This window comes from Bombina bombina, unplaced genomic scaffold, assembly GCF_027579735.1.
Source record: "Bombina bombina isolate aBomBom1 unplaced genomic scaffold, aBomBom1.pri scaffold_734, whole genome shotgun sequence".
Classification (NCBI taxonomy): Eukaryota; Metazoa; Chordata; class Amphibia; order Anura; family Bombinatoridae; genus Bombina; species Bombina bombina.
The window spans coordinates 100941-123947 of record NW_026511211.1 but is presented as its reverse complement, the minus strand read 5'-3'; the positions used below and the strand labels follow the sequence as shown (position 1 = coordinate 123947).

General features: G+C 43.5%; 1 protein-coding gene across 1 annotated transcript in view; it reads right to left on the bottom strand.

The window, feature by feature from the left end:
• Positions 1-228: 228 nt before the first annotated feature.
• Positions 229-23007, bottom strand: part of LOC128643651 (myeloid leukemia factor 2-like) — a 43264-nt gene continuing 20485 nt past the window's right edge. Inside the window, exons 7-8 of the mRNA XM_053696477.1 lie at positions 906-1067; positions 229-814 (exon numbers count right to left, since the gene is read on the bottom strand). Of these exons, the coding sequence (XP_053552452.1) occupies positions 910-1067 (158 nt within the window). The 3' untranslated portion in view covers positions 229-814; positions 906-909. The remainder of the gene's footprint in view (positions 815-905; positions 1068-23007) is intronic.

Sequence of the window (23007 nt, the reverse complement as noted above, 5' to 3'; positions counted from 1 at the left end):
GCAGCTCTTCTCTAGTACCTCAGTGCTACGTCATGGGATCCTGCTCAGAAACCAGCTCTTCTCTAGTACCTCAGTGCTACGTCATGGGATCCTGCTCAGAAACCAGCTCTTCTCTAGTACCTCAGTGCTACGTCATGGGAAGAGCTGGTTTCCGAGCAGGATCCCATAACGTAGCACTGAGGTACTGGTGCCAGTGTATGATCCAGTAAATATTACAGATAAATAGAATGCATGGAATATCTGTTTTTATTAATTTAATTTTACAATATTTGAACATTGAAGAAGAAAAAAAAAAAAAAAGTTATACTACAGTGACACAAGCTCGGCCTGTTGTATGTGGCTCTGTCTTTACACTACAGTTCATCACTATTACGGAGCGCACCCCATCGTTCATCACTCCATCCTCCCACAGAGTTCTCTGTCCCTCCTTTTGTCCTGCGGAGCATCCAGCTGCTGGAGGTATTGCCACTGTTCCCTCTGGCAAAATCCCACTTGGCCCTGTTTATTTCTAATATAACCACCCACTGACCCAAAAAATTATTTACTCTACCAATCCACCCCCTACAATGTTCCAAAACAGCAACATATCTCCTTTTCAATAGTTTATGGTTAATAAAATTATAATAAAAGAAACAAGAGATTTATAGGAAGTTGGATTCGGGGACACAGAAGCAAAAAGGACAAAAGGGAGATGTAAGGTACCAGGAAAATAAAGGGAATATTGAGCAGGCTGTTGGGGAGTGGTCCCTTTGGGAATATTCAGAAAATTCTGTTTCCATATTCCTTCATTCAAGTTCATTTGCGGATATACGGACTGCGGATAAAAAGAAAAAAAAAGAAATAAGAGATTGCAGAGAGAAAGCAGTATGCACGTGAGCAGCAATTCCACATGGTATATTACACACCGGATCACCAGTCATAACGGCGAGACGGTCTGGAAGAGCTATCCTCCGGCCCCTGAATAGCCAGTTGCTCCTCTGCACCACGTCGTCTATACGAGACACCCCTCTGCCCTCTGTATCGTGAGGTCTCCCTATGCCACTCCTCATCAAAGCGTGCAGCGTCATCTGGAGAAAGATCATGTGATCATTTAATAAAAAATATCGCATTTTTATGAAAAAACAAAAATAGGTACATTTTTCTGTCTTGTGCAAAATAAAATAATAAAAAAGCAGCCATGAGATTCCTGTACATCACTAACACCACCATAGGAACCTGATCGCGGTGTCACGTAGTACAACTAGCAATACTGGCTAATGCCAAACACTAAACAGATGGCTACAATATTAGCTGCTTAAAACTAGACAATTATTTCTTCAATATCAAGTAACCGACTTAATCAGGTGCTTTACAAATAAATGATACTTTATACAAAGCCTTTTCATACTAAGACCTGTTACAAATTACAGTTAGCAAATACAATTACATTTAAATTCCCAGTGATAACTAAATCTTGGTACACAGACACTAGCTGACCGAGCAGAGGTGACACACAGCGTCACACATTACTAAACACTAGCTGACCGAGCAGAAGTGACACACAGCGTCACACATTACTAAACACTAGCTGACCGAGCAGAAGTGACACACAGCGTCACACATTACTAAACACTAGCTGACCGAGCAGAAGTGACACACATTACTATACTAAACACTAGCTGACCGAGCAGAAGTGACACACATTACTATACTAAACACTAGCTGACCGAGCAGAAGTGACACACATTACTATACTAAACACTAGCTGACCGAGCAGAAGTGACACACAGTACTATACTAAACACTAGCTGACCGAGCAGAAGTGACACACATTACTATACTAAACACTAGCTGACCGAGCAGAAGGGACACACATTACTATACTAAACACTAGCTGACCGAGCAGAAGTGACACACATTACTATACTAAACACTAGCTGACCGAGCAGAAGTGACACACATTACTATACTAAACACTAGCTGACCGAGCAGAAGTGACACACATTACTATAGTAAACACTAGCTGACCGAGCAGAAGTGACACACATTACTATACTAAACACTAGCTGACCGAGCAGAAGTGACACACATTACTATAGTAAACACTAGCTGACCGAGCAGAAGGGACACACATTACTATACTAAACACTAGCTGACCGAGCAGAAGTGACACACATTACTATACTAAACACTAGCTGACCGAGCAGAAGTGACACACATTACTATACTAAACACTAGCTGACCGAGCAGAAGGTACACACATTACTATACTAAACACTAGCTGACCGAGCAGAAGTGACACACATTACTATAGTAAACACTAGCTGACCGAGCAGAAGTGACACACATTACTATAGTAAACACTAGCTGACCGAGCAGAAGTGACACACAGTACTATACTAAACACTAGCTGACCGAGCAGAAGTGACACACATTACTATACTAAACACTAGCTGACCGAGCAGAAGTGACACACATTACTATACTAAACACTAGCTGACCGAGCAGAAGTGACACACATTACTATACTAAACACTAGCTGACCGAGCAGAAGTGACACACATTACTATACTAAACACTAGCTGACCGAGCAGAAGTGACACACATTACTATACTAAACACTAGCTGACCGAGCAGAAGTGACACACAGTACTATACTAAACACTAGCTGACCGAGCAGAAGTGACACACATTACTATACTAAACACTAGCTGACCGAGCAGAAGTGACACACAGTACTATACTAAACACTAGCTGACCGAGCAGAGGTGACACACATTACTATACTAAACACTAGCTGACCGAGCAGAAGTGACACACATTACTATAGTAAACACTAGCTGACCGAGCAGAGGTGACACACAGTACTATACTAAACACTAGCTGACCGAGCAGAAGGGACACACATTACTATACTAAACACTAGCTGACCGAGCAGAAGTGACACACATTACTATACTAAACACTAGCTGACCGAGCAGAAGTGACACACATTACTATACTAAACACTAGCTGACCGAGCAGAAGGGACACACATTACTATACTAAACACTAGCTGACCGAGCAGAAGGTACACACATTACTATACTAAACACTAGCTGACCGAGCAGAAGGTACACACATTACTATACTAAACACTAGCTGACCGAGCAGAAGGGACACACATTACTATACTAAACACTAGCTGACCGAGCAGAGGTGACACACAGCGTCACACATTACTATACTAAACACTAGCTGACCGAGAAGAGGTGACACACAGCGTCACACATTACTATACTAAAAACTAGCTGACCGAGCAGAAGTGACACACATTACTATAGTAAACACTAGCTGACCGAGCAGAAGTGACACACATTACTATACTAAACACTAGCTGACCGAGCAGAAGTGACACACATTACTATACTAAACACTAGCTGACCGAGCAGAAGTGACACACATTACTATAGTAAACACTAGCTGACCGAGCAGAAGTGACACACATTACTATACTAAACACTAGCTGACCGAGCAGAGGTGACACACATTACTATACTAAACACTAGCTGACCGAGCAGAAGTGACACACATTACTATACTAAACACTAGCTGACCGAGCAGAAGTGACACACATTACTATACTAAACACTAGCTGACCGAGCAGAAGTGACACACATTACTATACTAAACACTAGCTGACCGAGCAGAAGGGACACACATTACTATACTAAACACTAGCTGACCGAGCAGAAGGTACACACATTACTATACTAAACACTAGCTGACCGAGCAGAAGTGACACACATTACTATACTAAACACTAGCTGACCGAGCAGAAGTGACACACAGCGTCACACATTACTATACTAAACACTAGCTGACCGAGCAGAAGTGACACACATTACTATACTAAACACTAGCTGACCGAGCAGAAGTGACACACATTACTATACTAAACACTAGCTGACCGAGCAGAAGTTACACACAGTACTATACTAAACACTAGCTGACCGAGCAGAAGGTACACACATTACTATACTAAACACTAGCTGACCGAGCAGAAGTGACACACATTACTATACTAAACACTAGCTGACCGAGCAGAAGTGACACACATTACTATAGTAAACACTAGCTGACCGAGCAGAAGTGACACACAGTACTATACTAAACACTAGCTGACCGAGCAGAAGTGACACACATTACTATAGTAAACACTAGCTGACCGAGCAGAAGTGACACACATTACTATACTAAACACTAGCTGACCGAGCAGAAGTGACACACATTACTATAGTAAACACTAGCTGACCGAGCAGAAGTGACACACATTACTATAGTAAACACTAGCTGACCGAGCAGAAGTGACACACATTACTATAGTAAACACTAGCTGACCGAGCAGAAGTGACACACATTACTATAGTAAACACTAGCTGACCGAGCAGAAGTGACACACATTACTATACTAAACACTAGCTGACCGAGCAGAAGTGACACACATTACTATAGTAAACACTAGCTGACCGAGCAGAAGTGACACACATTACTATAGTAAACACTAGCTGACCGAGCAGAAGTGACACACATTACTATAGTAAACACTAGCTGACCGAGCAGAAGTGACACACATTACTATACTAAACACTAGCTGACCGAGCAGAAGTGACACACATTACTATACTAAACACTAGCTGACCGAGCAGAAGTGACACACATTACTATACTAAACACTAGCTGACCGAGCAGAAGTGAGACACAGTACCACACATTACTAAACACTAGCTGACCGAGCAGAAGTGACACACATTACTATAGTAAACACTAGCTGACCGAACAGAAGTGACACATTACTATAGTAAACACTAGCTGACCGAGCAGAAGTGAAACACAGAACCGCACATTACTAAATATACTTATTTGAAGCAACCCGAGGATGAAAACCACGTTCCGTTCGTAACACCACCTTATCCGAATGGAAACCAAGATAAGGAGAATCACATTGCAATGCCGAAAGCTCAGATACTCTGCAAGCAGAAGAAAAGCAACCAAAAACAAAAAACATTCCAAGATAACTCAATATCAATGGAAGGCATAGGTTTAAACGGAACTCCTTGAAAAACTCTAAGAACCAAAGACAACTCCAAGGAGGAGTAAGAGGTCTAAATACAGACCCTATACTAGTCAGAGCCTGACAAAAGGATTGTACAGCTGGAACCGCTGCCAGACGTTTGTGTAACAAAAAAGACAAAGCAGAAAAACTGTCCCTGTAGGGAACTAGCGGAAAACCCCTTCTCCAATTCTTCGTGGAGAAAGGACAAATTCTGGGAATCTTTACCCTACTTCATGAGTAACCCTTGGATTCACACCAAGAAAGAAATCGCACCATATCTTATGGGAAATCTTCCAAGTAACAGGCTAACATGCCTGAATTAAGGCATCTATGACCGAATCAAAGAAAACTTGCTGGCATAGATCAAACGTCCAACCCCCAAGCAATCAGCTTCAAAGAAACTAAAGGGTGAAGAAGAAATCCCAACTCAACGGATGAGTTCAAGGCTACAGAGATGACGCGATCAGCAGATTAGCATGTCAAAGCCTGCGAGACCACACAGAAGCGGGGAGAAACACCAATGTCTTTTCCTATATGATGAAACCAAACCCGACGCAACGGAGAAAAAATAGATCCTAGTCCAAAGAACTGCCAAGGCAGTTACCAGCTCGGACTGGGGCCCCCAAACCTGGACCCGTATCCCGAAAACTAGGCACACAGACAAGATGCCATGATATCCAACTCTTGCTGACCCCATTGGAAAGTCAGGTAGGAGATACTCCCAGATGGAGATCCCACTCTCCTGGAAGAAAAAGACTGACTGCCCAGAAAATTCGCTTCCCAAGTGTCCACCCCTGGGATATGGATCACTGACAGATAGCAAGAATAAAACTGGGCCGAATCCAACTGAGGCTAGAACAGAAAAGACTTGAAGCTAGCTCTCAGTTGTAGGAAATCGAAGAACAGACTCCGCTAGTGTCCACACTCTGCTAATCATGTACCCTGGGACATGTGATCCAGAGACAACCACCATAAAAAAAAAAAATCCCTTGTCTCCTGCTTCAAAGTTAATTGAGGAGATAAGCTTGCATAGACTCCGTTCCATTGTCAGAGTATGCTCAACCGCACAGGACTGAAATGGAATGAACAAACAGAAATATAAGAGTCGCAAGGCGCTGCTCATGGTATCAACCTCTGAAGGATGAAAGGTGGAGTGGACCTCACCGGGGATTGAACCTGCAACCCTCGGGTCTTCACAGAGCTCAGCCACAGTGCCATAGCATGCTGAGCTATCCGTCCAGCCAACGTCCAGTCTATCACCATTAGCCCGAATACTCCTATGTACTGAGCCACTGAGGGCTGAGAAGAGGGCTGAAGGTCCAAACCATTAATGATAGACCGTTAGTTCCTGACCTCAGTCAGAAAAATCCTAATGGATGTGGAATCTGCCATGATTCCCAAAAAGCTACCCTTGTACCTTTCCAAAGTCATTCTCCACCCGTGAGCTCACGGGAATAATACCAAATCCATGGAAATCCTGCTTGCTGAAAGAATGACACCTGGACTAGGATATTAGCCAGAGAGGGCATCATTGCAATGCCCCATAAGAGCTCGGAACTGAAAGGAAGACCACAAACGGGAAGTGTTTGACCATAAAAGCAAACCCAAGAACCTGAGACAACTCTTGTGAACGGCATAGGAAGAAACTTGACCCTGAATTTACCGTTGACATAAATTGACCCTCTAGAATCAAGGGAAAAATTTACCAGATCCTGTATCCAAGTACTAATCAGGCCCGACCCTACTTAGCTTCCGAGATCAGACTAGATCGGGCGCATTCAGGGTGGTGAGACCAAAGGCTCCATATTAGAACCGGACCAACCACCTCAGGTCTGAGATGTCTCTAAGGCAGCGTAAGGACGTCTCTCCTTTTGTCTGATCCTTAGACAACCTAGAAAGCAGAAAACATTTGAGCTTGAAAACAAACCAGAGCGAAACAGAAGGCAGTTAAAGCTCAGATCTTATTCTCAGGAGTCCTGCTGTGTGGCTGGTGCCCCTGGCAGCTGCCTGGTTGCTCCTAAACAAGGCCCTGGGGGGGAGTCAAAGTGTAATGATCATAAAAATAAATATTTAAATTTGTAAGATCAGATCGATATTAACCACCCTGCCACTATGAACGTTTTTAGTTGGAAGTGAAGCAGTCTGAATCAAGCAAGCACTAGCAGCAGTACTTTACTTACCGGCACTGACTTAGACCTGCCTCGCCTGTGTGACTCGCAATCTCAACGGCTCTATCACACGTGTCCATGTAGCTATGCTGCTGCAGTGCCGCTTCTATTTGAGCACTTGCAGTCAAAATTGTGTGCATGGGACAGAGGTGGGTGGAGCAGGAGGCTAAGCTGTCTGGTGACAAAGGGTGATCATTAATATGTGAACCGGAGTCATCCACACCCGGTCCACATATTTCAGGTGCAGGGGCTCCCATCTGCCTATATGCCAGGCCAGGACTTCATTTGTCACTTTCCGGCTAAATGATCCTTCCTTCCACAGTTCCACGATGCTTATTAGTTGATGACCCATTGAGAGTGCCCCCCCCGACCCTCCCCCCGCATCTTCCGCCATTACCAACAATATTTTTGTGTACCCCCAACCGGCCTGCCAAGTACCCCCAGGGGTACACGTACGCCAGGTTGGGAACCGCTGCTCTAAGGGTATAGAAGTTCACGTAGTGATGGAAACTACTCCTTCCCCCCAAAGGAATATCGTCCAGCCTTTTAGCTGACACGACCATGGGAAACAGTCTGGTAAATATAATGCCTAAGGCACCCATTCCATCTGAAATTCTCAGTAACATGGAGAAAACGTTATACTGGCAATTCCTCCAGCGATGCTTTAAAGCTACGGAAAAAGCATCATAACCCCGAGGGGAGTGTGAAGGACACGCAGGGCACTGCATGAGGGCCATAAAATTTTGATTGAATAAATCGTAATCAAATCTGAACATAGGACACAATACTGTTTAAATATGAAAAATAACTATTCTTGAGTGCGTCTGTGTCATCCTTAGTCATAAAGGAGGAACTAACAAAGAAACAGTTGAAATTCATTTAATACAATACACACAGAATAAGACGCTACTGTCTCTTTAATTCTGAAAGTAATATGAGATTTTGTACCATCCTACGTCACCAGGATGAGTTAAACAAAACAGCCGAAATTCTTTTAATAAAATGGACACAGAAAAAAAATCTTACTGTCTCTTTAAATTTTAAAAGAACGTTTTATTTCTGTTGTGCAGAAATAAACCAATAACAATATAAATACTGCTGTAACTAGACATTTCTATGTACATCAAAAGCAAAGTCTCTACAAAGAACCGCAGAGCACTGCCTGTCGGTCACAAAATATTTTGGACACTAAGTAGAAAGTCGTGGCAGGGATTGACCGGTGTCACCAGACTCCTAACAGCCACCGCTGTAGAAGGATTATATACAATAAAATTTGACACAGGAAATGTCTCTTTAAATTGTTTTTTTATTTTTTTAAAAGAATAACATTATTCCCTTATATCAACTGTAGAAATGGTAAAAAAATAGCAGCAGTAGCCCGGTTCAAACTCACAACCTTTGGGATGGGAGGCAGAGTACCTGACCACTGGGCCACAGGAACCCCTTACTTTTGGTAAAGAAACTTGCAAGGTATCAATACCCCTCAGTAGGAAAAACTGCTAATGTACTTTCTGAGCAGTATGGTCCCTAAACACGAAAAACATAGGCTACAGTTCAAAAAGTCAGCGTCCCACTGCCCAGGCTGTCTTAAGTATGCCTATAACATGGGAAACCCCACATAAACTGATCCACATATGAAAAGTGCAACAGGGCGCGATACACTCCCAACCCCACGTGTGCATGGACTTAACAAATCTTCCGTTCAGCATATAGTACTATTGAACCGCCGGGAGATGTAACAAGTGCGCCATGTAAATGGCGTCCCCAAGGACCGCCCATCGTGGACATTGCCAAACGGAACTCCTTGCATAACAGTTATCTCCCGGGTGGTATCTTAGATTAAAGAAACCGCCGGGAGATAAAAAAAAAAGGCGCACAACAAAAATGGAGGCTCTCAAGGACCGCCCTTTGTGGGCGTACACAGACGTAACTCAGCTCCCGGGCGGCATGTCTGTCAGTAACCGCCAGGAGATGAGAGTGACACAAAAACGCTCAATTACCCCTGCAGAGGGAAACAGCCGTACAGACATCTCCCGGTCGGCATGTTTTCTTATGAAACCGCCGGGAGATGCGATAGATGATAGAGCCTCTTCTATAACGTCAGGACTTGCACCTAAAAAGCAATTTATTCAATGCTTGCAAGTTAGTGGCTACAGTACCCCTGACACCATCCACATAATGTCCAGATAAAGACAGTCCACAACGTGTGAAAACATACCCTCTTAGGGAAATACCATCACAGTCATCTCCCTGACGGCATGGTGCTTAAAGTAACCGCCGGGAGAACGTTACTGTCTCATATGAGGCCTCTCTAAAGAGCCTAAGCTCAAATGTGGCCATGTTAAACGCTACCGTCTCTGTTACGGTCTCCTGGTACTATATAAATGTAAAGTACACACATGGGACATGTGCTGTCTCACAAACCTGAAGGAAGAGCCCATGAGTTTCTAAGGGCTTCCCATTTACCAAGTGAGTGGCCGACTGCTTCTGAGCTTTCTGTCCAGGCCCAGAAATAAAAAATGGCACTTACCTCCCATCTGCCGACAGCAAAGGCAGCTCCCAGGCATGTGAAGTCCAACTGCTCACATGGACCTGATGATGAGGAAAATACCGAGTAATATCCCTCAGATAGGGCAGCAACAGTAGATGGGAGGCGCAGTGAGAATGATGTCCCATTGCTTTAAAGCCACCAAAAGCTTCTCTTTCTTACTGAAGAGACTGATCAGGTCTAGGCTACACCCAGCACTATCAGCACAATAATAAACTCTCGATTGAAGAATCTAAACTAACGCATTGCATTGTATTTCACCTTAGTTCACAGCTTCTAGGCAGCTCCAGCAGATAATCCCTATGCACTTTTGCATTCTACTAAAACAGCAATAGATATAGATACAGCCATAGAAGGAAATGTATGGGGGGAGTTCGAGCTGTACAATTCAGAAACTAAAAAGAAAGGGTTAATGGCGCTGCAGTATGCATTTGCAGCTAAAGTCATTCAAGTACATTTTATATTTTGTCTCTATCCCAAGTCGTTTTATGTCCCTTAACCCAAATGTTTTCTTTAATGATTCAGATAGAGCAGACATTTTAAGCAACTTTCTAATTTACTCCGATTATCAATTTTATTTAAAAAGCAGGAATCAGCCCATTTTAGGTTCAGCACCCTGGATAGCGCTTGCTTATTGGTGGCTACATTTAGCAAACCAATAACAAAGCATAACCAAAAATAGGCTGGCTCTTAAAGGGACAGTCTACTCCAGAAATGTTATTGTTTAAAAAGATAAATAATCATTTTATTACCCATTCCCCAGTTTTGCATAACAAACAGTTATATTAATATACATTTTACCTCTGTGATTACCCTGTATCTAAGTCTCTGCAGACTGCTCCTTATCTCAGTTATATTAATATACTTTTTACCTCTGTGATTACCTTGTATCTAAGTCTCTGCAGACTGCTCCTTATCTCAGTTATATTAATATACTTTTTACCTCTGTGATTACCCTGTATCTAAGCCTCTGCAGACTGCTCCTTATCTCAGTTATATTAATACACATTTTACCTCTGTGATTACCCTGTATCTAAGTCTCTGCAGACTGCTCCTTATCTCAGTTATATTAATATACTTTTTACCTCTGTGATTACCCTGTATCTAAGTCTCTGCTGACTGCCCCTTATCTCAGTTATATTAATATACATTTTACCTCTGTGATTACCCTGTATCTAAGCCTCTGCAGCCTGCCCCTTATCTCAGTTATATTAATATACATTTTACCTCTGTAATTACCCTGTATCTAAGCCTCTGCAGACTGCTCCTTATCTCAGTTATATTAATATACTTTTTACCTCTGTAATTACTTTGTATCTAAGCCTCTGCACACTGCTCCTTATCTCAGTTATATTAATATACTTTTTACCTCTGTAATTACCTTGTATCTAAGCCTCTGCACACTGCTCCTTATCTCAGTTATATTAATATACTTTTTACCTCTGTGATTACCTTGTATCTAAGCCTCTGCAGACTGCTCATTATCTCAGTTATATTAATATACTTATTACATCTGTGATTACCTTGTATCTAAGCCTCTGCAGACTGCCCCTTATCTCAGTTATATTAATATACATTTTACCTCTGTGATTACCCTGTATCTAACCCTCTGCAGACTGCCCCTTATCTCAGTTATATTAATACACTTTTTACCTCTGTGATTACCCTGTATCTAACCCTCTGCAGCCTGCCCCTTATCTCAGTTATATTAATACACATTTTACCTCTGTGATTACCTTGTATCTAAGCCTCTGCAGACTGTCCCTTATCTCAGTTATATTAATATACTTTTTACCTCTGTGATTACCTTGTATCTAAGCCTCTGCAGACTGCTCCTTATCTCAGTTATATTAATATACTTTTTACCTCTGTGATTACCTTGTATCTAAGCCTCTGCAGACTGCCCCTTATCTCAGTTATATTAATATACTTTTAACCTCTGTGATTACCTTGTATCTAAGCCTCTGCAGACTGCTCCTTATCTCAGATATATTAATATACTTTTTACCTCTGTGATTACCCTGTATCTAACCCTCTGCAGACTGCCCCTTATCTCAGTTATATTAATACACATTTTACCTCTGTGATTACCCTGTATCTAAGCCTCTGCAGACTGCTCCTTATCTCAGTTATATTAATACACTTTTTACCTCTGTGATTACCCTGTATCTAAGCCTCTGCAGACTGCTCCTTATCTCAGTTATATTAATATACTTTTTACTTCTGTGATTACATTGTATCTAAGCCTCTGCAGACTGCTCCTTATCTCAGTTATATTAATATACTTTTTACTTCTGTGATTACCTTGTATCTAAGCCTCTGCAGACTGCCCCTTATCTCAGTTATATTAATATACTTTTTACTTCTGTGATTACATTGTATCTAAGCCTCTGCAGACTGCTCATTATCTCAGTTATATTAATATACTTTTTACCTCTGTGATTACCTTGCATCTAAGCCTCTGCAGACTGCCCCTTATCTCAGTTATATTAATATACTTTTTACCTCTGATTACCCTGTATCTAAGCCTCTGCAGACTGCTCCTTATCTCAGTTATATTAATACACTTTTTACCTCTGTGATTACCTTGTATCTAAGCCTCTGCAGACTGCTCCTTATCTCAGTTATATTAATATACTTTTTACCTCTGTGATTACCTTGTATCTAAGCCTCTGCAGACTGCTCCTTATCTCAGTTATATTAATATACTTTTTACCTCTGTGATTACCTTGTATCTAAGCTTCTGCAGACTGCTCCTTATCTCAGTTACATTAATACACTTTTTACCTCTGTGATTACCCTGTATCTAAACCTCTGCAGACTGCCCCTTATCTCAGTTATATTAATATACTTTTTACCTCTGTGATTACCCTGTATCTAACCCTCTGCAGCCTGCCCCTTATCTCAGTTATATTAATATACATTTTACCTCTGTGATTACCTTGTATCTAAGCCTCTGCAGACTGCCCCTTATCTCAGTTATATTAATATACATTTTACCTCTGTGATTACCTTGTATCTAAGCCTCTGCAGACTGCTCCTTATCTCAGTTATATTAATATACATTTTACCTCTGTGATTACCTTGTATCTAAGCCTCTGCAGACTGCCCCTTATCTCAGTTATATTAATATACTTTTTATCTCTGTGATTACCTTGTATCTAAGCCTCTGCAGACTGCTCCTTATCTCAGTTATATTAATATACTTTTTACCTCTGTGATTACCTTGTATCTAAGCCTCTGCAGACTGCTCCTTATCTCAGTTATATTAATATACTTTTTACCTCTGTGATTACCTTGTATCTAAGCCTCTGCAGACTGCTCCTTATCTCAGTTATATTAATATACTTTTTACCTCTGTGATTACCTTGTATCTAAGCCTCTGCAGACTGCCCCTTATCTCAGTTATATTAATATACATTTACCTCTGATTACCTTGTATCTAAGCCTCTGCAGACTGCCCCTTATCTCAGTTATATTAATATACTTTTTACCTCTGTGATTACCCTCTATCTAAGCCTCTGCAGACTGCTCCTCATCTCAGTTATATTAATATACTTTTTACCTCTGTGATTACCCTGTATCTAAGACTCTGCAGACTGCCCCTTATCTCAGTTATATTAATATACTTTTTACTTCTGTGATTACATTGTATCTAAGCCTCTGCAGACTGCTCCTTATCTCAGTTATATTAATATACTTTTTACTTCTGTGATTACCTTGTATCTAAGCCTCTGCAGACTGCTCCTTATCTCAGTTATATTAATATACTTTTTACTTCTGTGATTACCTTGTATCTAAGCCTCTGCAGACTGCTCCTTATCTCAGTTATATTAATATACTTTTTACCTCTGTGATTACCCTGTATCTAAGCCTCTGCAGACTGCTCCTTATCTCAGTTATATTAATACACTTTTTACCTCTGTGATTACCTTGTATCTAAACCTCTGCTGACTGCTCCTTATCTCAGTTATATTAATATACTTTTTACCTCTGTGATTACCTTGTATCTAAGCCTCTGCAAACTGCTCCTTATCTCAGTTCTTTTGAAAAAACTTGAATTTAGCCAATCAGTGCCCTCTCATGTGTAACTCCAAGGGCGTGGTTACAATGTTATCTGTATGGCACACATGAATTAATGCTGGGTGAAAAACTTCCAAATGCATTGAAATAAGGGGCGGTCTTCAAGGGCTTAGAAATTAGCATATAAGCCTACCTAGGTTTAAGCTTTCAACACAGAATACCAAGAGGACAAAGCTATACTACAGAAAAATTTAAGTTTTTAAAAAACTAAATCTAATTATATGGCTAACAGCTGCCAGTACCAAAGATGGATGCAAATAGGTAGCGGGGGGAGGGGGGGTCAAATCCATCTTTCTGCCAGTACTTAAGATGGCGAGAACAATTGTGTGGTGGGGGAGGGAAGAGAGCTGTTTGGGAGGGATGGGAGGGATCGGAGGGGGGGAGGGGGGGGGGGGAAATGTTACAGGTGGGAGGCTGATCTCTACACTAAAGCTAAAATTAACCCTACAAGCTCCCTAAAAGCTACCGGGCATAATACAAGTGAGGTGCGCAGCGGCATTTAGCGGCCTTCTAATTACCAAAAAAAGCAATGCCAAAGTCATAAGTCTGCTATTTCTGAACAAAGGGGATGCCAGAGAAGCATTTAAAACCATTTGCGCCATAATTGCACAAGCTGCTTGTAAATAATTTCAGCGAGAAACCTAAAAAGTTTGTGAATAAAAAAACAAACACATTTTTTTTTATTTGATCGCATTTGGCAGTGAAATGGTGGCATGAAATATACCAAAATGGGCCTAGATCAATACTTTGGGTTGTCTACTAAAATAAAATATATACATGTCAAGGGATATTCAGGGATTCCTGACAGATATCAGTGTTCTAATGTAACTAGCGCTAATTTTGAAAAAAAAAAAAAATGGTTTGGAAATAGAAAACTGCTACTTGTATTTATGGCCCTATAACTTGCAAAAACAGCAAAGAACATGTAAACATTGGGTATTTCTAAACTCAGGATAATATTTAGAAACTATTTAGCATGGGTGTTTTTTGGTGGTTGTAGATATGTAACAGATTTTGGGGGTCAAAGTTAGAAAAAGTGTTTTTATTCCATTTTTCCTCATATTTTATAAAAAAAAAAATGTTATAGTAAATTATAAGATATGATGAAAATAATGGTATCTTTAGAAAATCCATTTAATGGTGAGAAATACGGTATATAATGTGTGTGGGTACAGTAAATGAGTAAGAGGAAAATTACAGCTAAACACAAACACCGAAAAAATTTAAAAATAGCCCTGGTCCCAAACGGTCAACAAATTGAAAAGTGCTCTGGTCACTAAGGGGCTAAGGATATTTGTGATTATAAAGAACGGGTGTCTTTTACAGCAAGTGTTTATTAATTAATTAATTTATTTATTACAATGTATTTTATGACATCCACACAAATTAGACCAGCCTATTTTTATTACTAACCCTCTGCTAGGGATGTGTTTGTTTTTTTTAATATAATTTATCCATTTACATTAAGTGGGGCTCATTCAAAATCGATCCATACAAGCGCTGGTATTATCTTTTCATATCTTTATGCTACAGGTATAGCTCAGAGACAGGAGGCACACAGCCATGCCTACCGGTATAGCTCAGAGACCGAGGCACACAGCCATGCCTACCGGTATAGCTCCAAGACCGAGGCACACAGCCATGCCTACCGGTATAGCTCAGAGACCGAGGCACACAGCCATGCCTACCGGTATAGCTCAGAGACCGAGGCACACAGCCATGCCTACCGGTATAGCTCCAAGACCGAGGCACACAGCCATGCCTACCGGTATAGCTCAGAGACCGAGGCACACAGCCATGCCTACCGGTATAGCTCAGAGACCGAGACACACAGCCATGCCTACCGGTATAGCTCCAAGACCGAGTCACACAGCCATGCCTACCGGTATAGCTCAGAGACAGGAGGCACACAGCCATGCCTACCGGTATAGCTCAGAGACCGAGGCACACAGCCATGCCTACCGGTATAGCTCAGAGACCGAGGCACACAGCCATGCCTACCGGTATAGCTCCAAGACCGAGGCACACAGCCATGCCTACCGGTATAGCTCCAAGACCGAGGCACACAGCCATGCCTACCGGTATAGCTCCAAGACCGAGGCACACAGCCATGCCTACCGGTATAGCTCAGAGACCGAGGCACACAGCCATGCCTACCGGTATAGCTCAGAGACCGAGGCACACAGCCATGCCTACCGGTATAGCTCAGAGACTGAGGCACACAGCCATGCCTACCGGTATAGCTCAGAGACCGAGGCACACAGCCATGCCTACCGGTATAGCTCAGAGACTGAGGCACACAGCCATGCCTACCGGTATAGCTCCAAGACCGAGGCACACAGCCATGCCTACCGGTATAGCTCAGAGACCGAGTCACACAGCCATGCCTACCGGTATAGCTCAGAGACCGAGGCACACAGCCATGCCTACCGGTATAGCTCAGAGACCGAGGCACACAGCCATGCCTACCGGTATAGCTCCAAGACCGAGTCACACAGCCACGCCTACCGGTATAGCTCCAAGACCGAGTCACACAGCCACGGCTACCGGTATAGCTCAGAGACCGAGGCACACAGTCATACCTATCGGTATAGCTCCAAGACCGAGTCACACAGCTTAGGGCTGCGCATCTTCACTGTTCTCACGATTCGATTACGATTATCATGGTAACGATTCGATTCGGCGATGCATTACTGCCCATGATTTTCATGAACTTGTTCTATTATATATATATATATATACACACAAACATATATATATATATATATATACATACACACACACACACATATATACACATACATATACACACACACACAGACACACAATAGTAGGGTTACATATATTCTCAGAACCTCTCTGCAGTAGGATTGTAGGATTACAGTTCCCTGTCAGACTCGCCTGGCATGTATGGGGTTAATGGTGCCTATCTGCGAGTTGCCTATTCTATGTCACCTGTCTTTATATAATATAAGCCTTTCCAAGCCGCCTCCTCCCCTGTATGTCAGTTTGTTTATTTTTTTTATTGCAAGTACTGTGAGTTTGCCCTCCCTTCACTGACTGCTGCTTTATTTAACACTATTGGTATTGGTAGTACTAGCAGTCAGTGAATTAGCTGCTGATAACGTAGAACAGCGATAGGCAGAGGGATTATATGAATTCCTGTGACACTGGCTACCGAGAGCCTCTCTCTGACGTGCACAATATTGCACTACGTAGAACAGCGATAGGCACTGACTGCTAGTACTACCAATAGTATTAAGTAAAGCAGCAGTCAGTGAAGGGAGGGCAAACTCACAGTGCTTGCAATAAAAAAATAAACAAACTGACTTGTGCACGCCCCTGAGTCTACATGTTTTCTCATAGAAAGGATGTAAGTTTCAATCGAGACAGAGGTAAATTTGATGAAAGCATGGGAAAACTGGGATTTTTGTTTTACAATTGTATTCTCTGTCTGATTACATGTCAGCAATACTGTAAGCAGCGATAAAATGAATGTATACAAGGGCAGGACAGTGTATTTATTGTGCCGTGGTCCTGTGATTACAGCTTCCAGCCTTGGGTGAGGGTTGTGTAAACCATTTAGTATCACTGATTTCTAATTAGTTTAAGACCTGTGACCACAAGGGCTCCGGCGCCAATGGAGGCGAGTCTTAGGGCCAGCTCAAACACATCTCTCCCAGTTCGGACCTAGCATTAAATAAAGCAGCAGTCAGTGAAGGGAGGGCAAACTCACAGTACTTGCAATAAAAAATATAAACAAACTGACATACAGGGGAGGAGGCGGCTTGGAAAGGCTTCTGTTGTGGCTCCAGTACATTAGTCAAGTTTAAAAACGGAGCAATGAGTAAAACAGGAAACTGACAGTACAAGACCCATTTCCTCACATACCGAATCCCCTGCCCATGACGTCACTGACCCGGAATCGATTCAGATCTTCACTGCATCGATGCAAATTCGTTCACTGCTGCATCGTGATGCATTCGGTGTGACGATTATTTTTGATAGCCCTAACAGCCATGCCTATCGGTAAAGCTCAGAGACCGAGGAACACAACCATGGCTACTGATAAAGCTCCAAGACCCAGCAAATGCATATGCTTTGTATAGTGGATTCAACGCAGGTTTCATACTGAATATGGCCAAATATCATAAAACTAATCCGATTTGATTGAAATAAGGGGAAATTCTTACACTGGGTCAAGTGCAGATTGTTTAGTAGAGAGCATTTCAGAGACAAGAAACACTTCAGACATTACACTGAAAATATCTCAAATCATTAAAAAGGGTCAGACTCAAAACTGAACCCCCAGTAATAGGGACAGTCTACACTAAAATTGTTATAGATCCCGCCTTTACTACACATTCCCCAGCCTTGCACAAGCTACATTGTTATATTAATATACTTTATAACCTTTAAAACTCTATATTTCTGCCTGTTTCAAAGGCTCTATAGACAGCCTCTTAATCACATGCGTTGTTTTTCATAACAGGAGACTGCTAGTTCATGTGGGCCATATAGATAACAATGTGTTCAAACCCGAAGAGTTATTTAAGATTTAGCACAGTACTAAATGAAAGTCAATAGGTAATAAATAAAAGGTCATGTGATCAGGGGGCTGTCAGAAGAGGCTTAGATACAAGTTAATTACAGAGGTAAAACAAATATTAATATAACTCTGCTGGTTATGCAAAACTGGGGAATGGGTAATAAAGGGATTATTTATATTTTTTTATAAAAAAAAATTCTATTGTACACTGTCCCTTTAAGGAAAACACCGAAATATGCATTATTTAGTTATACTTGGTTTTGCCCTAATTTAACTATAAAACTATGCTTGTTCCACTACACTATTGAACTATGCATTATTTTACGTGTCTGGTTTTGCCATAACTATATTGTTAAGTTTTTCAGCTGCCCTATAGATTGGTGTGCATGCTGTACAATTAAGTATGGTGCAAACCCTACAAAATGCTACATACTGCAAATGCCTACTGTGCCAATACCGGTTTTCTGACGGCGGCTGTGCCTCGCTAACACCGGCGGTATTCTGACGGGGGCTGTGCCTCGCTAACACCGGCGGTTTTCTGACAGGGGCTGTGCCTCGCTAACACCGGCGGTATTCTGACGGGGGCTGTGCCTCGCTAACACTGGCGGTATTCTGACGGGGGCTGTGCCTCGCTAACACCGGCGGTTTTCTGACGGGGGCTGTGCCTCGCTAACACCGGCGGTTTTCTGACGGGGGCTGTGCCTCGCTAACACCGGCGGTTTTCTGACGGGGGCTGTGCCTCGCTAACACCGGCGGTTTTCTGACGGGGGCTGTGCCTCGCTAATACTGGCGGTTTTCTGACGGGGGCTGTGCCTCGCTAACACCGGCGGTTTTCTGACGGGGGCTGTGCCTCGCTAACACCGGCGGTTTTCTGATGTGGGCTGTGCCTCGCTAATACTGGCGGTTTTCTGACGGGGGCTGTGCCTCGCTAACACCGGCGGTTTTCTGACGGGGGCTGTGCCTCGCTAACACCGGCGGTTTTCTGACGGGGGCTGTGCCTCGCTAACACCGGCGGTTTTCTGACGGGGGCTGTGCCTCGCTAACACCGGCGGTTTTCTGACGGGGGCTGTGCCTCGCTAACACCGGCGGTTTTCTGACGGGGGCTGTGCCTCGCTAATACTGGCGGTTTTCTGACGGGGGCTGTGCCTCGCTAATACCGGCGGTTTTCTGACGGGGGCTGTGCCTCGCTAATACCGGTTTTCTGACATATCACACCCAGCACATGCTGTACCTGCACTAGCTGCTGCCGCTGTCAGTCATTACATATCACACCCAGCACATGCTGTACCTGCACTAGCTGCTGCCGCTGTCAGTCATTACATATCACACCCAGCACATGCTGTACCTGCACTAGCTGCTGTCAGTCATTACATATCACACCCAGCACATGCTGTACCTGCACTAGCTGCTGCTGCTGTCATTACATATCACACCCAGCACATGCTGTACCTGCACTAGCTGCTGCTGCTGTCACTCATTACATATCACACCCAGCACATGCTGTACCTGCACTAGCTGCTGCCAGTCATTACATATCACACCCAGCACATGCTGTACCTGCACTAGCTGCTGCTGCTGTCATTACATATCACACCCAGCACATGCTGTACCTGCACTAGCTGCTGCTGTCAGTCATTACATATCACACCCAGCACATGCTGTACCTGCACTAGCTGCTGCTGTCAGTCATTACATATCACACTAAGCACATGCTGTACCTGCACTAGCTGCTGCTGCTGTCACTCATTACATATCACACCCAGCACATGCTGTACCTGCACTAGCTGCTGCTGCTGTCACTCATTACATATCACACCCAGCACATGCTGTACCTGCACTAGCTGCTGCTGTCATTACATATCACACCCAGCACATGCTGTACCTGCACTAGCTGCTGCTGTCAGTCATTACATATCACACCCAGCACATGCTGTACCTGCACTACCTGCTGCTGCTGTCAGTCATTACATATCACACCCAGCACATGCTGTACCTGCACTAGCTGCTGTCAGTCATTACATATCACACCCAGCACATGCTGTACCTGCACTAGCTGCTGTCAGTCATTACATATCACACCCAGCACATGCTGTACCTGCACTAGCTGCTGCTGCTGTCACTCATTACATATCACACCCAGCACATGCTGTACCTGCACTAGCTGCTGCTGTCAGTCATTACATATCACACCCAGCACATGCTGTACCTGCACTAGCTGCTGCTGTCAGTCATTACATATCACACCCAGCACATGCTGTACCTGCACTAGCTGCTGCTGTCAGTCATTACATATCACACCCAGCACATGCTGTACCTGCACTAGCTGCTGCCAGTCATTACATATCACACCCAGCACATGCTGTACCTGCACTAGCTGCTGCTGTCAGTCATTACATATCACACCCAGCACATGCTGTACCTGCACTAGCTGCTGCCGTCAGTCATTACATATCACACTAAGCACATGCTGTACCTGCACTAGCTGCTGCTGTCAGTCATTACATATCACACCCAGCACATGCTGTACCTGCACTAGCTGCTGCTGCCGTCAGTCATTACATATCACACTAAGCACATGCTGTACCTGCACTAGCTGCTGCTGTCAGTCATTACATATCACACCCAGCACATGCTGTACCTGCACTAGCTGCTGCTGCCGTCAGTCATTACATATCACACCCAGCACATGCTGTACCTGCACTAGCTGCTGCTGCTGTCATTACATATCACACCCAGCACATGCTGTACCTGCACTAGCTGCTGCTGTCAGTCATTACATATCACACCCAGCACATGCTGTACCTGCACTACCTGCTGCTGCTGTCAGTCATTACATATCACACCCAGCACATGCTGTACCTGCACTAGCTGCTGCTGCTGTCACTCATTACATATCACACCCAGCACATGCTGTACCTGCACTAGCTGCTGCTGTCAGTCATTACATATCACACCCAGCACATGCTGTACCTGCACTAGCTGCTGCTGTCAGTCATTACATATCACACCCAGCACATGCTGTACCTGCACTAGCTGCTGCTGTCAGTCATTACATATCACACCCAGCACATGCTGTACCTGCACTACCTGCTGCTGCTGTCAGTCATTACATATCACACCCAGCACATGCTGTACCTGCACTAGCTGCTGCTGTCAGTCATTACATATCACATCCAGCACATACTGTACCTGCACTAGCTGCTGCTGTCAGTCATTACATATCACACCCAGCACATACTATACCTGCACTACCTGCTGCTGTCAGTCATTACATATCACACCCAGCACATACTGTACCTGCACTACCTGCTGCTGTCAGTCATTACATATCACATCCAGCACATACTGTACCTGCACTACCTGCTGCTGTCAGTCATTACATATCACACCCAGCACATGCTGTACCTGCACTACCTGCTGCTGCTGTCAGTCATTACATATCACACCCAGCACATGCTGTACCTGCACTACCTGCTGCTGCTGTCAGTCATTACATATCACACCCAGCACATGCTGTACCTGCACTAGCTGCTGCTGTCAGTCATTACATATCACACCCAGCACATGCTGTACCTGCACTACCTGCTGCTGCTGTCAGTCATTACATATCACACCCAGCACATGCTGTACCTGCACTACCTGCTGCTGTCAGTCATTACATATCACACCCAGCACATACTGTACCTGCACTACCTGCTGCTGTCAGTCATTACATATCACATCCAGCACATACTGTACCTGCACTACCTGCTGCTGTCAGTCATTACATATCACACCCAGCACATACTGTACCTGCACTACCTGCTGCTGTCAGTCATTACATATCACATCCAGCACATACTGTACCTGCACTACCTGCTGCTGTCAGTCATTACATATCACACCCAGCACATGCTGTACCTGCACTACCTGCTGCTGTCAGTCATTACATATCACATCCAGCACATACTGTACCTGCACTACCTGCTGCTGTCAGTCATTACATATCACACCCAGCACATGCTGTACCTGCACTACCTGCTGCTGTCAGTCATTACATATCACACCCAGCACATGCTGTACCTGCACTACCTGCTGCTGTCAGTCATTACATATCACATCCAGCACATGCTGTACCTGCACTACCTGCTGCTGTCAGTCATTACATATCACATCCAGCACATACTGTACCTGCACTACCTGCTGCTGTCAGTCATTACATATCACACCCAGCACATACTGTACCTGCACTAGCTGCTGCTGTCAGTCATTACATATCACACCCAGCACATGCTGTACCTGCACTAGCTGCTGCTGTCAGTCATTACATATCACACCCAGCACATGCTGTACCTGCACTAGCTGCTGCTGTCAGTCATTACATATCACACCCAGCACATGCTGTACCCTGGTCCGTAGTGACACAGAGGGTAACATAATATTTATAACTGTAAGAAAGCAGCCAGGCCCACTCCTCATTCTTAAAATAAAAAAAACTTCACCCCCTGCGCTAGATAAACAAAATAGACCAGAACCACAATATAAAAAGATATCCCAAAATCTTAAATAGTCAAAATATTGTGGGCGCCTATAAAAAGGCAGATCA